Source organism: Lates calcarifer, linkage group LG21 (assembly GCF_001640805.2).
Source record: "Lates calcarifer isolate ASB-BC8 linkage group LG21, TLL_Latcal_v3, whole genome shotgun sequence".
Lineage (NCBI taxonomy): Eukaryota > Metazoa > Chordata > Actinopteri > Centropomidae > Lates > Lates calcarifer.
The window spans coordinates 9,022,374-9,037,468 of record NC_066853.1 but is presented as its reverse complement, the minus strand read 5'-3'; the positions used below and the strand labels follow the sequence as shown (position 1 = coordinate 9,037,468).

At 38.4% G+C, this 15,095-nt stretch overlaps 1 protein-coding gene across 2 annotated transcripts in view; it reads left to right on the top strand.

Moving 5' to 3' along the window:
* gucy1a2 (guanylate cyclase 1, soluble, alpha 2) overlaps positions 1-14,135 on the top strand; it is a 45,855-nt gene extending 31,720 nt beyond the window's left edge. For both annotated transcript variants that reach the window (XM_051065360.1, XM_018687906.2), the window contains exons 8-10: positions 1,697-1,840; positions 7,999-8,153; positions 8,375-14,135. In XM_051065360.1, coding sequence (XP_050921317.1) covers positions 1,697-1,840; positions 7,999-8,153; positions 8,375-8,594 — 519 coding nt within the window. In that variant the 3' untranslated portion in view covers positions 8,595-14,135. The remainder of the gene's footprint in view (positions 1-1,696; positions 1,841-7,998; positions 8,154-8,374) is intronic.
* Positions 14,136-15,095: the final 960 nt, after the last annotated feature.

Here is a 15,095-nt window from a genome sequence, read left to right as displayed (position 1 = left end):
ACAGGAGGACATGGTGCAGAGATTGAGCACCCATATGCTGCCATTGTCATGGTTACTGTCGAAATGATTTAGCCAGTGGCAGGCCTAAATGAGAGCAGTTTGTCTCCTAGTTTTCTTTTTTCCCTCCTTTTTTTCTCCCCATGTGCCATCTATTTTTCTCCTTTAGAAGGACTGTGTCAACTGTCATGACACCTTGCTCATTCGTTCAGCTGAAAATATGGCAACACACCCCTGGAAGTGGCACTCATTTGGCTTTGGGAAGAAATTCTTAAACAAGGAAGACTTGTTACTACCGAAATCTCTGGCATAGTAAGCCCATACAAGGACTAGGAATGACTTGGCTTCATGGCTTAAATCTTAGTTCATCTATGTCTGTAGCTTTTGTTTACTATCATTCTATTAAAAGAATATTTACTGAGAATAAAGCCCCCATTTGTGTTGTAGCACAACAATGCACCATGCAGGAAGAATTTCCAACATTTGGCTCTGCCAACGGTATTTCCACAAATATGTTTGAAAGGAGTAAATACAATAAAGTCTGTTTTGATTGGGATACATCTATTTAGGCAAGTTACCCAAATGAATTCTTTTCTGTATACTCACAGCCTCAAGATGCTCTCTTACTAACAAAACCATGTTCTACAAGTTTTTGTTCATCCATATCATACAAGAATGTATTACTGTTGCCACTTAGCAGATGTAAATTAGCCTTAAGCTAATTCTGGTATATTATGTTGAAAGAATAAGGCTAGTGATATCCTATATTTTTCTTATTGTCAACAGATCTGAAATGCAAATCCAAAAAAGAAAAAAAATCTACAACTTAATTAATCCTACTAACAAGTAATGTCCCTGTAGCCAGAATCTAATATATCATATTCTTTCCTTTGTTGTCCACAAAGTATAAAAAATACATAAATAAGCCATGGAATTGCACTGGGTGACATGTTCCTTCATTACAATTACTGTGATTACTGTGTTTTATTTTGAGTCAGTCCCACATACACCGTTCTGCTGTTGTTAAGTATGTATTAATAGTTCCTGACAAAACTACTAATTACTCCTGTTTGAGAGACGTTTGCTAAAAAGTATAGTGTAGGTGTTTTAAGACATTATTTAGTCCTTTTTAGAAAATGTAGCTATACATACATGTGTGAGCCATTTGTAAAGACTGTGTGTCTTCAGTAGGAACCAATGGGCTTAGTGCCGAGAGCCCCAGACAGGATAGGAAAGTAAGAGATGGACTGATACATGATTTTGACCTTTTCATGAGATTTGCTGACTGTAAGAAAAATATTGAATAACACCAGAATTATCTAATGATATAAACCTGTAACTGACTCTAATAACTAAGAATTAATAATGGTTAAGCTTTGGTGATTATTATTTTTTTTCTGATTATCATTTTGACTTATCAGACTGGGTCAGAGCCAGTGCTGGGTGCCATAAGTGGCCTTATTGACATACTCTCAAAATGCTCACCAACTCTTTCTGTGAATGATATAGACAAAGAGGTAGACAGACAGATACTGTAGTTCTCATATTACAAGAGGAATGAGGGAGTGCTTTTAATATCTACTACTCAGGGGAGATGGTATGAGTTGTTTAATGGCTACTTACTTTCATAAATCAGTGTATACTCACAACCACACTTATTAACTTCAGTTTCCGCCCTCCTCCTCCATTTCTGCTACAGATCGAGACAATAGGTGATGCTTACTGTGTGGCAGGAGGACTTCACAAGAAGGTTGATAGTCATGCAAAACCAATTGCCCACATGGCTCTGAAGATGATGGAACTTTCTGAGGAAGTGCTGACACCTGACGGGAAACCTATTAAGGTGAGTTTTCATTCATTCTCCACAACACAGTATCTGACGTAGTTACGTATTTAATTGGCATGAGGCTAGTTAGGTAAAGGTCTGTGAGGTTTATTATATATTTGTTCTTTAAAGCTTCTGTATGATCATTGACAGAAACATACAGGGATAATGGATCCAGCCAGAGTTTTAAAGATGAGAAAGGATGCAGCTGCCAGTTTTGTTGCATTTAAGGGAAACAGCTCTAAAAGCCTGATCCCTATTTTTGTAACATGTCTCTGCTGTTAGCACACAGACGCTATCCCAATTAGCCTAAACTGTGTCTACAATTTTCCTGTTCATCTGTGCATTCAATACAATTTCTGGTGTAGTTTTTGTTCTAGTCCTTCCCTGTAGTTCATGTGCATCATTCACAGAGCTGCCACAGTACTGACATTGCAGACTTAACCACGAGAGACTTATTTAGAAGTAAATAAAGATGAAACTATTGATTTTTTTTTCATTTTATGAAATTGTTTCATCTGTAAAATGGCAGAAAATAGAAAAATGCCCATAATTTCTATATTATTATTCTAAAAATAATAAATGCCCAATCTAAAATCTAAAGATATTCAGTTAACTATCATGTATGACAAATAAAAGCACCAACTCTTCACATTTGAGAAGCTAGAAACAGCAAATATTTGACATTTTGCCTTAAAAAGAAAATTAAACAATTATTCAGTCATCAAAGTAGTTGCCAATATAATTTTCTGTCAACCGACTAAATGATTAATCATCTAATTGTCACAGCTCTAGAAATAAATTATTTAGCCACTATTTCCATTACCACTTCCTGATGAGAACATCTTCCCTTAATCTTTACCCTCAGACGTTAGTAATTCAACACCTGGACAGTGAAACTGTATCTGTGAACCTGTGTCTATTTTTGTCTGAATCCAAATGTATGTATGTATGTGTTTTTCTGGTTCAAAACATATTTGTGTTGGTATTTGCACATTTTGGACTATTTCCAAATGATAATCAAAGTTACAGCACTACAGACCGTGTTATGTGCAGTTGCCATGGTGATAACAGAATTCATTATTGACTTGAAGGGCTTGTGGCTTGATAGTATTTCATTGTTATGAAACTGTGACAATAAAGACTATTCTATTCTATTCCATTGCAAATGACATATTTTGCCATGTGTTGGTGTTAGAGTTGGGTGGATGGGTTCATGAAAAGGGAGAGATGGATGAGAACGGTATAGAAGCTCTGAACTGACAGGTGGATGGATGACATTTTAAAGGACGGTTTAACTGGTGCCTCACTTTGAATGCGATGGAAAAATGATTTAGTGTTACTTTGGGTGGCCATCTCATGTGCTCCTAAAAATGTAATCAATAGTCCTTTAGCATTTCCCCACTGTTTCTTTGATGAAAAATATCTGACACGTTTAACTCAGTTACACCTCTCTGCGCATTTTCAGGGAGAACCTGATCCAGATCCAGATTAAAAAGTGCTAAAATGCTTTACATTGATAAAAATAGCAACGCGGTGAGCTGCACTGTCGATGTGATTAGTGTGTGATGTTTCAGGGATTACAAGTAGTAACTTAGTAATACAGTGATTAATATGCCAGAAACCTTTTGGAACAACAAGAGGGGTATTCATGTGCAGTGTGCATTTTGCAAGATTCAGTACAAAACCACATACAGTACTACCCCATTAAATGTGAATTACCAATTGTCATCCCTGTGTTTGGACTTGCATGACAAAACCCAGAAAACTCTCAGTACTATAGTCAATCTTTTATTTTTAATATTCAAAAAAATCACATTTCCTGTGGTTTTAATGGGAAAGGTAGGAGAATAGAGGAATATAATAGTAAAAGATGTTGTGTAACAGAATAGTTATTTTAGTCCTTGGTGCTAATGGTCCAGCAAAGTGTGTTTTCATGAAATGAGGCAAGAGACATGGTGCACCTAAATAGTGTGTGTGTATGTTGGAGTTATACTTCTTTTCTCCCAGCCAACTGCACGTGTCATTCAACAAAACACACACAACAGTAGGGCTAGACACAGCATGCTGCTGTATGTGTGTCCGTTGACGTTTCTATGTGGGTGTGTGTATGTGAGATTTTGTGCTATTTATGTACCATATGCTTCTGAGTGTGTTGTGTGTATTTATGTGTGTTGGTTCTTAACATCTAAACATATTCTAGTCTTCTCTCCCTTCCTCTCTCTGCCTCACCCATTCCCTTTTCTTAATTCTGTCCTCTTTTGATTTTTTCCCCTCTCTCTCCATTTTTCCACTTTGTGTTGTATCAAGATGACATATGATGAGATGGTTTAGCTGTGCTTACAGTGTAGTCACCTTACATAACCTCCCAAGGGTTCCTTGACTGACATTGTAGCAGGACACATGTTTTTTTAATGGTTTACTACTTTTCTGTTGCACTTAAATTTGCAGCGTGTTACCCTAGACCCTGGACAGTATATAAAACAACAAGTTCCCTTTTTTTAATCATCATTGTTTATTTTTGCATGTTGGCAATGAGACATTTAAACAATTAAAGTTATGTTGACTGCCTTCTGAGATTCATTGTTAAGACAAAATTAACATTAAATCGATGTCAGCTGTGGAACTGCATTAAACAATATGTACACGGCTATGGTTTATATTACATATGATATCTATTTAAAAGCTAACTGGTATGTGGATGGTATAGGACTTAAGAGAGAGAGAGAGAAAAAATATTAAGTAGGCAGGGAGGGCAAGAGGCACAGCTGGGGGAATGGAGTTTAAACCTCTCATGTTAATTCAGTAGAATAAAAAGGGGACACAGGATATCATTTATTAATGTCTATCTTCAGTCCAGGCTCTGTCAAGTGCACCCACCATAGCTCTGAGGCTGCCTTCATAGCTTTGCGGGCCAGGGTGCTTATACTTGCAATGTTGTAAAAATTAGTCACAATCATTACCTACAATAAGTTGCATTTTATTTCTGGTGTGGTGCACAGATTGTCAGTGAAACAGAACCAACTAATGTAGCATAGCAATGGAGGAAGATGCTGTGTATACACTATATAGTTGTATAATAGCTGTTTTTATATATTCAGAAGCATTAAATGCACTTTAAGCTGAGTGTGTTAGACAAGGTAGTTTGAAGAGTGTTAAGACATTGTTGCTTTTGGTCTTTTCACAGAATTTGCTCAGAAAAATATAGAATAACTCCAGGTTTATTCTTTTAACATTGCAACTTGAAATTATAAATTAAAGCATGAAATGAATTTATGAAATTATAAAACCTGTTTTTATATTTGAGAAAACTCACATAAAAATGACATAGAGAATGACATAGATTGGAACGAAACATGCATGTGAGAGAGAAGCTAAGCATCTGATTAACAGACAGGACACTGTTCTGTGTACTGCTGTGGTCCTAACATTGTCCATTTGTCTCAAAATAGAAAGGCCTTGCCAAGCATTTTTGGCCTGCTCTCTTGCTCTTCCACTTTCTCTCTCTCTGTCTTTCCTCTTCCCCTCTTTATCTCCCCCCCCTCCCCCTCCTCTCTTTCCCTCACTGTTTCCTCTGCAGCCTCTCTAACCTCCCCCCTTTCATTTTCCTCTGCAGTTTCTTACTTGCTTTCCCTCTCAGTTTTTAGCCTCGCTCTGCTTCTCTATATATTGCACTCTCTCTTATGCTCTCCTCTTTCTTATCTCTCTTCACTTCATGTTGGTATAAAGGAGAGTTATAGAGATATTCAGCACTTCAGCATGATAAATCCTGTTCAGTGAGTGCACTCAACTCCAGCCAATGTTGCACTGTTATGCAAACTAGCATGAGAGCAGTGAGAGAGAGAGCTGAGAGAAAATGTGTAGTGAGAGAGAAACAGAGTGATCCAGGGACACAGAGATAAATATACAGAGGAGTGAGATGTCAAGAGAGAGACACATATAGAAACCATACATTGTTAGTTGTTTTTATCTGTGTTACTGCTGCAGTTTCAGGTCTGTAACGTGATCTTTGCATATGTGCGTGCTTGTGTGTACGAGTGGGTGTCGATATATATATATATATATATATATATAAAATAAGCTAAGAATGTGGCTTTCAGCGTAAACATCACCAGGACAAGTAATGTTGCATTGATCAGTCACCTTGTTTTTTTATGTATTACAAAGGACCTGCAAAACCTTTAGTGCTGCTAATTATTTCATTATTTTCATCGTCAATCAATGTGATTATTTTTTCAGTTGGTTAGTCAATTAAATGTATCCATCATTTAAGAGGTGAGAGCCAGAGCCATAAAGTAACTTTTCCTTCTGACAGAAATCTACCACTGCTTGTGTAGGTGTGTTACTGGTGCTGGCGCACAGAGAGTTGCTTCTATTATTTTATCCACCCCATTTTTATCAATGAGGGTAGACTAGTCATTCAACAGTACCACAAACTACATCTCCCGACATGATCATAAAGTTGAATCACCGTCTCTCTAAAACAAAAACTGGATATTATAACCATCATAAAAGTAGGATTTCTTTCAGTACTGTTGTATTGGACTGCATTAGTTTTAGCTTGGTGTACCCAACAAACTGGTACCTGAGTATATGTTAAACAGTGACTATATAACAACTTCCCCCTCTCTTTGTCCCAGTCTGTCTCCATCTCTGTATCCTTCTGTCAGCTTGGCCAGAGGCTACAATGTGATTGGTTGTCTGTGCTGCCGCGCCACTTGCTCATTGGCTCGCTGAGGGCCATGTGCTCTGGATGCTGACTCATAGCAAAAAAGAAAAAAAAAAGGAGGGGAAGAGTGTATGGGTGTTACTGTGTCTGTGTTTTGAGACTAAGACATAAAGAGGCGAGTGGGCGCTGGATACAGATTTGTTTGTGTGTGTCTGTGAGTGGTTGTCTGTTGTAGAGACAGACAGACAAGTGCATGGCCATCTGTAAGCAGTTTAGCCGAAAAATAGGTCACACAAGTGCACCTACCAGCCTGCCCTCTCTTGCTTTCTGTCTCTCTCACTGTCTTTATCTCTCCTCTGGTGATGTCAAGGTTTTGTCATCTAATTATAGGTTTATTTTTGCCTCTCTCTCTCTCTCTCTACATTGTCTTTCTTTCTGTCTTTCTATCTGTCTGTGCTCTTTCTACCTCACTACCCCCATCGCCTGTTGTTGCCATGGCTACCTCGCAGTGTGCTGGCATGCACACAGCGGCGTTGGTTGCCAAGGTGATGAGATGCTCAAGTAGATCGTTAGAAAATCTACTGGGTTCCACTGCCTTTTGTACATGTACATACGTGAGTGTATTTGTGTGTGAGTATGTATTGTATTGTGTGATGACTTGTTCCCAAGTGGAGGAAATCAATAGTTGGTCGAGTGGACATGAAGTGGGATGGTCAAATTGGAATGATGGCTAGATAGCTTTCACTCTGCCTCCAGCCATTTATAGATTCATATTTCAGCCAGATTATTATATGAGCACCATGTTGCCGCCCTATATCTGTTACCAAGAGGAGATGGAGGCAATTATTTATTTAATTAATTTCCCTCTCTCACGCTTGCTATTTTAGGATTTTCATCACTCTGAAAATCTGCCGCCACAGGATATCAGATTAGATACAAACAGCTACGCTAATTTAGAAATATGATTGCCACGGTACATTTTTCATTCAGCGGATCAATGCGCATGCAGCACTTCTATAAGTCTATAAAATGTCAGTCACTGAAAACAAACAATCCACTATAATTTCCCAGGTTTTAACACAGGATATTTAGATCGTTGACTGATTCAGTTAACAGTCCAACACCCAAAGATCTTCAGTTTCCTCTCATATATAACAAAGTAAAATGCAACATTTTCACATTTGAGAGGCTAGAATTAGCAAATATTTTGCAGTATGCTTGATACATTACAAGTAATTAATTGATTTCTCTCGACTCATTAATTGACTAATCTTTTCAGCTGAACAAGCTGCATGTGCATACAAAGAAATGAATGTATAGACTTAAGTGACACCCAGGTGAAGAGACAATAACAACAGCAGCTGTATATCTTCCATTTTCAGGCCAGGTGCTTGTGCATTTTCAAGAAATATACATGAAACACTCTAATCTCTCTACCTCCCCTCTACCTATTTTTTTCTCTGCAATCTTCTCCCACTACCCTCTTCCTCCTCCCTCTCTCTTCTAGCTAAGGATAGGTATCCACACAGGCTCAGTGCTGGCAGGCGTGGTCGGGGTGAAAATGCCACGTTATTGCCTGTTTGGGAACAATGTGACGCTGGCAAGCAAGTTTGAATCAGGCAGCCATCCAAGGTGTATCAATGTCAGTCCCACAACTTACCAGTAAGTAATTGCAGTATGCCAAATTTCAGGGGGGAATGCAATCCTCTTGTGGCTGACTTGTGTGTGTGTGTGTGTGTGTTTGTTCGCATGTCTGTGACTAATTAAGTTTGTTGTGATTGATCTTATCTTGTTTTATCAAATTTTCTTGTTTATCTTTTCTCTTCTCTTCTCTTCTCTTCTCTTCTCTTCTCTTCTCTTCTCTTCTCTTCTCTTCTCTTCAGGTTGCTAAAAGACGACCGCTCTTTTTCATTTGTCCCTCGTTCACGACTGGAGCTCCCCGAGAATTTTCCCAAAGAGATCCCAGGGACCTGTTACTTCCTGGAGGCAGGGACGTCTCACAGTCATGCCTCACTGACCAGCTCTCGCTCTGCTCCCCCGGCCTCCATGAGAAAAGTCTCCTACAGCATTGGGACCATGTTTCTAAGAGAAACAAGTTTGTAGGTCCCACACACAAGTGTAGGCTGCAGATATTCATTATTTGAGAGGATGGATTTGAACCTGGGGAACATGCAGGGGACCAATCGCTTGGATCACTGGATATGCAGCTGCATTATGTGGAAACTCATTCAGGCCTGTGGGATAGTCTGTATGAATCAAACTAAAAAAAAAAAAAAATGCTCATCATAGGTGAAAAAGAACAACACACCCTCATCTCCCATATGCAAGGGAGATATGGTTCAAAAGACTTGAGAAACAGCAACTGTGCTTGTCTTACATGGACCCTTCTCCAAGGAAGTGTACTGATGGTGATAGTCAAGAAACCTTATTATAAAACTTAATATCTAGCTGGATTCCTCAGCTCCATACCTGGTGTTCAGCTCTCTCCACTGGTCTTCTCTCCCAAAAGGCACCCTGACCTGGGTCTAGAGACAACAAAGCTTGGAGAGAGACTATTTACACGACCAGTGTTGCAATGGAACTGCACAAATAGAACAAATCCACTTTCCGTTAACAGAGTGGATGCTGAGGAATGAAGATGTATGCGCTTTTGGAAGATGGCAACATTGACCCAAATGTTTGCTGTGCATCATGGCCTCTTGTACAAGGAAGACCATTGCTGAAGAACAATACAACTCCCCTTCCTCCCCTTCCAACTGTCCCTAAATCATGTCATGCTTTAATTAACATATTCCTACCGTCTGCTGCTTGTTACATCTATCTGTCAACTTAGGACCAGTTGGTTGGGGTGGGGAGAGAAAGTGTGAGGCGCAAATAAGGAAACAGGTTTGAAAAAGGGGTTGTTAAGGGACAAATGCCAAAAATGCTAAGCTGATCTTAGAGCCTTTTCTGCTTCTAACCCACAGCAAACTATAACCAACAACAAATCCAGCCATTTCATTGCAGGTAATATGTTTAGGACTGAAAATTATTCCCAGCTCAGTGCCTTTTTACTGCTCAAATCAGGACAAATACAAGATGGATTAATTTGAAATATTTGACAAGAAAAAAATATATATGCAGGAGCACTTCATTTATCTTATGTTTGCTCTCATTTGAAGATGTTTTTGTGACATTTCTGTATAATTAGCTAAACTGAGGAATGAAGGATTTTACATGTGCCAAAGTTTATGAGCCACATTTGTACCTGTGATCTTGAAAGTCACAGGCACATATCCCATTGAGCAACCAGGAGTCCCAGCTAGTTGTGTATTTTACTTTGAGACAGTCATGAGTGGCTAGCAAAATAAATCAAGTGCTCCTCAAAGAGATCAAATATTTTAAATTCTTTTTATCTGTTTTTTTTTTTTTTTTTGTCCAGCTCAACCAATAATACACGCACTATAGTACTAATAATATAGTACTATACTAACTTGTACATGTAGTCACAGTTTGCACGCTTGACACGGTTCACATTTACATATATAATCTTTTTTGATTGTATTGTTTTTTTTACCACACAGATATATAAAAGTATATACTAGCCCCTTTCAAATCTAACAGGATTTAAAATGAAGTCTGCTGGTTTGTTGGTAGACTGAGGATGATATACTCAGTGGAAATCTCAGGCCTTCCAAATACTTCAGCGTAGCTCAGTAACCCAGACATGGGAAAGTAAATGTCAGGAGTTTTTGTCTTAAGAAAATCTTCATAAACATTATGACATCATAAAGCAGGAAGTGAGGGAAGTTGGATAGTCTCTGAATATTTTACTGACTTGGCACATTTGGGTATTTACATTACATTGCTGCCATTGTTTGATTCTTACAGGCCCATAGAGAAAAGAAAATATTGTAGGAGGCACTATTTTACATGAAATATTACATTTTTCATGTTGATAGAAATGTTTATATGTTAAATGTTTATATAAGAGGTACACAGACATTTGTCATCATCACATCTGAATATAACTTATTGTTGATGATAAAAAAAAAGCATCATAAAATGGCTTAACTTAATGACAAAATAATTAAAGTGTTAATAACTGCTCTTCAAAAAGGCAAAATAAAATGGGAATAGCACATTGCAATTTCACTACATCTTGGCAAATGACATACTGGTTGCCGATCAAATGTGCCACTTGAATTCTGAGACCCCACCAGCGTAGGCTAATCTTGTTTTGTAAGTAAAGGTTTGGTTCCTGCTGGTATTTCAATAGCCAAACTCACTGGCCTTGGCTGGAACAGGAGCACTTGCTGGCTATTCTATTTTGTGTAAAACACAGCTTGTGGGAAAACATCAGGATAATTTACTTCAGACACAAAAACACCCACCTAGCCAAAAGTTTGACTCACTGAGATTGACACCAGCACAGCAAAGTAATGTGCCATATTAGAGGAAAAGATGGGGAAGTCAAAAGATTAACTTTGAACTACCAGTGTGAACCACAGATGAACCAGAGATGGGTTACAAGTGTTAGAAAACGTTGGTTATAGTTCATTATTGCCATTAGATTCTCTGACAGCAGTAGCATCAGAAACGCTTGCACATTAACAGCATGTTCTGTAAGGATCCTGATGGTAATGAAAATAGACAATTTTGCTAAGAAAGAAAACGCAAATATATTTTTGAGAATATTTTTTCCATTTACCCCATACTTATCCATATTCATTATAAACAAAAATAACTCCTATTTTTAATTGTTTCTTGTCAGAGTATACTATGCAGTATAGAACTAACAGTGGAGTAGATATAATAACACCTAAAGATGAATCTGATCTGATCAGCATAACACATGGGAGCATAGTTTTTAGCCTAAAAATCAGGAATTGTAACACAAGAAAATATGTGTATCAACAATGAACTGGGTGCCAGTGTTTAGTGGGCCGACCTTGTAATCTTAAGCCTAGGCAAAGTATCTTTACTGATTTAAAGACAAGTGTTAATTCAAAATTTAAGTCAGTAGATTAATTTTAGTGGAGGTTTGCTTCACCTCTTAGAAAGCAGCATAATGTCGCCCACACTTTAACGCTTTGTCGCAAGAAAGCCAAAACAGTTCATGAGACCAAAAGGTCTATAACATTCATACTTCTGTGTTTTTATAGAGAACCAGAATCTGCAACAGCCACCTGGTACATCCTGTATATGAGTAAATCAGTGGTTCAAGAGGTTTAGCACTTTGACCTCTCTCTTTATAGTAACACTGACATGCCAGCCCAGCACAAGTAAATTCTGGTTCGGTATAAATTGCTAACTACACTAGAGAATGGGTCACCAGGTTTTCCAAGAACCTGAAGGAAGTTTCTGATGGGGAAAGTGGACACTGTTTACTTTATGAAAACACCAGTTTTGGCAGAGGCATCTGTAGTGTCTTTGGCTCTGTTTTACTTTTATTAAAAATCTCATATGGACAAATAATCCCATAGCCCGTAGCCCCTCATGTTTGATGTTACTCATCGGAGAAGATGTAAAGCGACATAGCCTCATGCTGCAGGATTCAACATTTACAGTGCACTCAAGTCCAGGAACCAAGCAGACAAAATTAGATAAGAGGAATTCCCAATGAATGACAGTCAGTAATGACTACAGTGTTAACAGTGATAGCCATGGTTGCTATTTTAGCTCACCAGCTGCAGTTGCAAACCTATTTGACTACACAAGTTGAATATAAAATTGCACAAGTGTAAACCATGTTAAATCCACTATTGGAAAAAATGTGCATGGACAGTACTTTAGCTATTCTATCCAGTTTGACAGTTGTGTTATTGAGCCTGGGGTAGGTTTTCCCATGGCAGGTTTTCACATATAGAGACGCACAAGTGCTCTCTGACTGTCATCCCACTTGTCTATACTGCATACATGCATAAATGTGCACTTAATAAAAATATTGTAGCATAAATGTAGTGCAGGTGTCATTTACACTCAATTTCAGCAGTGCCTGAATTCTGCATCAAGGCTAAATAAAGGACATTATACCAGTGTTACACCCACACAACTTGTGTCCAACGCTCAAGTCTCCAAGTGTGTGAAATCCCTGGCATAATATTAGACATTTGGTCAGATCTTACAAGTCTTGCTGTTATGATGCGAGTGTTGCAGGTACTGGTTCTCTAACAGTGTTGTTGTCAGTCACGGACCATTACACTGCAGTGCATACTGTAGTTGACTTACTCATACACAGACACACATCACAGTTACATTGGCAATACAACCGAGCTGTACTGTATAAGCTGTCAAACGGTGAGCACAGACAAATGTCACGAGCCTGAGGTAAGTGTGGGCGGGTCCAGTGTGCAGTGAGACATAGCCAAATACATCGGTAACTCCAGCAACTTTGTCTGCCTGTGTGAGTCTGTCCGTCTGTGTGTGTGTGTGTGTGTGTGTGTGTGTGTGTGTGTGTGTGTGTGTGTGTGTGTCAAACAATATGATAACATCTTGTGTGTGGAAGTGTACATAATAATTTGTTAATAAAGGCCTAGTGTACCTGTAACAAATCTGTACAATTTAGATCTATTTAATATATTCAAACTGAAACATGGAAATTGTAATACAATTATATAGCTTTTTTTTTGTATAATTCACAAAATGGCTTGACTTTTTCACATTTTCCACTGCTTTGTTGTCCTTTTTCTATTTCAGCCAGATACATTATGTCAGTATGTGTTCCATCTAAAGCCAGGTTGGTTTTCCCAACATGCAAGTGTCCCACAAAACCCTCCTACCCTCAAGTAATGTCCTTTTTTTAGGAAAAATGGTAGATTTTTCATTGTTACTATTGTAATTTTTTCATTCTGCATCACATTTTGAATAATTTTCTTTAATGATGGATTTATGAGACATTTTCTTCAACGGAATGAGCATGACACTGTCATTTTTATTGAAAAATAAAGTTGCTTAACATATGTTTTTTGCAGGACATTGTTATAAAAAACTGTCTTGTTGCCAAGATCAACTTCATCCCCACTGACTTACAGTACAGCGGGTCTAAGCTGATGGGAAACTGGTCCCTATTGGTTTAACATTAGCCTGGTTTCAACAGCAGAAACAAACACGGTTGATGCTTGTCATCCATGTCCAGGGTCCTCAAAAAAACTCAGCTCCAAGAGAGGATACACACTACTCCACTGATGTTCAACCTGTAAAGCTTCATCCACATGAGAATAGTAGCTTTCATAACATTTGCTCATCAGCTTAGTTTAAAACAAATTAAGTATCAGACCTCACTTTGGGACTTGCTGTCTGATGTCACGTGTCAATCTGGTCAGTATTTTGTACTTTGGTGTCATGTTAGTAAACACAGAGAGCCCGTCCCTGGACATGAACCCTGTTTGAAGCTGTTGGAATCAGGTGTGTATGTGGAAGAGGCTTGATGACAGCTGTTGGTTTCTGACTGACATTAAGGGCACATCTTCTGTCTTATATGATGTAAATAAAAAAACACCAAGTATCTTTAATAAGGAAGAAAGACTGGCTGTTTCTGTGTATACAAACATTTATACATTGAGTATGTGTGATAAAAGTGATTTCTCTTTTTGTCAAGTGTGTGTAGATCACATTGATAATGACACAAAAGTGCACCTACAGATTCCATAACAGACTGTTCCAGATGGATTTTGATGACTAGGCAGGATGACACAGAAGGTCATGATTTGTTGGACCAAACAATATTTTTTTACTCTATTTGTGGCCTTTGTTGATTGATAATCATTGTCTCACCTCAGCTTCATTTTTGTGTCTGGCTTTTAGGTGCTTTTGTTCCTTCAGATTCAGTGAGGTGTATACAGTGCTGTGAGATGCCCTGCTGCCCCTTCTCCCAGCGTGATACCACCCTGCTGGATATAATAAGTCTTGCCCTTCCTTTTGAGCCCTCTCATTTGTTGAGGAATGCTGGCTGATGCACACTAGAACTGGTTCTGGATTTCTAGTGCTGATGAACTCTAGTGTGTAAACCTTGTTTTAATGCTTTTAGTTATGCATTTTGGGCTGTTTATACCACAGAGGGATTAAGCCTAGTACTAAATCAAATGAGCTTTTTAAACTGTCCCAGATATGGTTTAGTAGTAAATTTAGCCTGGTCTTGAATCAACAAATGTATCCCCTGGACATAAAAGTTGCTCCAGGACTAAACGTTTAATTTACACTTGAGGCAGGAAAGGCAGGTTTAATTTTAGATTAATTCTGTCCCTGACTATTTCAATTAAGATGAATGAGGACCGCCAGCCAAACAAGTGATCACAGGCCTTTTTCTCAAGAGGCATTTAAACTTATCACAGGTGTTGACCAGAAAACTGCTGATGCACAGCATGTGTAAAAGAGAAGATGTAGGCCACCTAATATGATGGTACTGGATATAGCACCAGCAAATCAATCTGATTCTTCATGGATGCTTTCAAACTGTGTTGATAATTTCCAGGCTGCATTGGTTGCAATGTAAACAACGGTAACAAGCAGAGTTTTTTTTTTGCCTGTAACAGGCAAATAACGCAAAAGCCAGAAGCCTGCAAAACGTTTAATGACAGTTTCAGTGGTGTCGTTCATTCTCCATTTATTGTCATAGTTCACCCT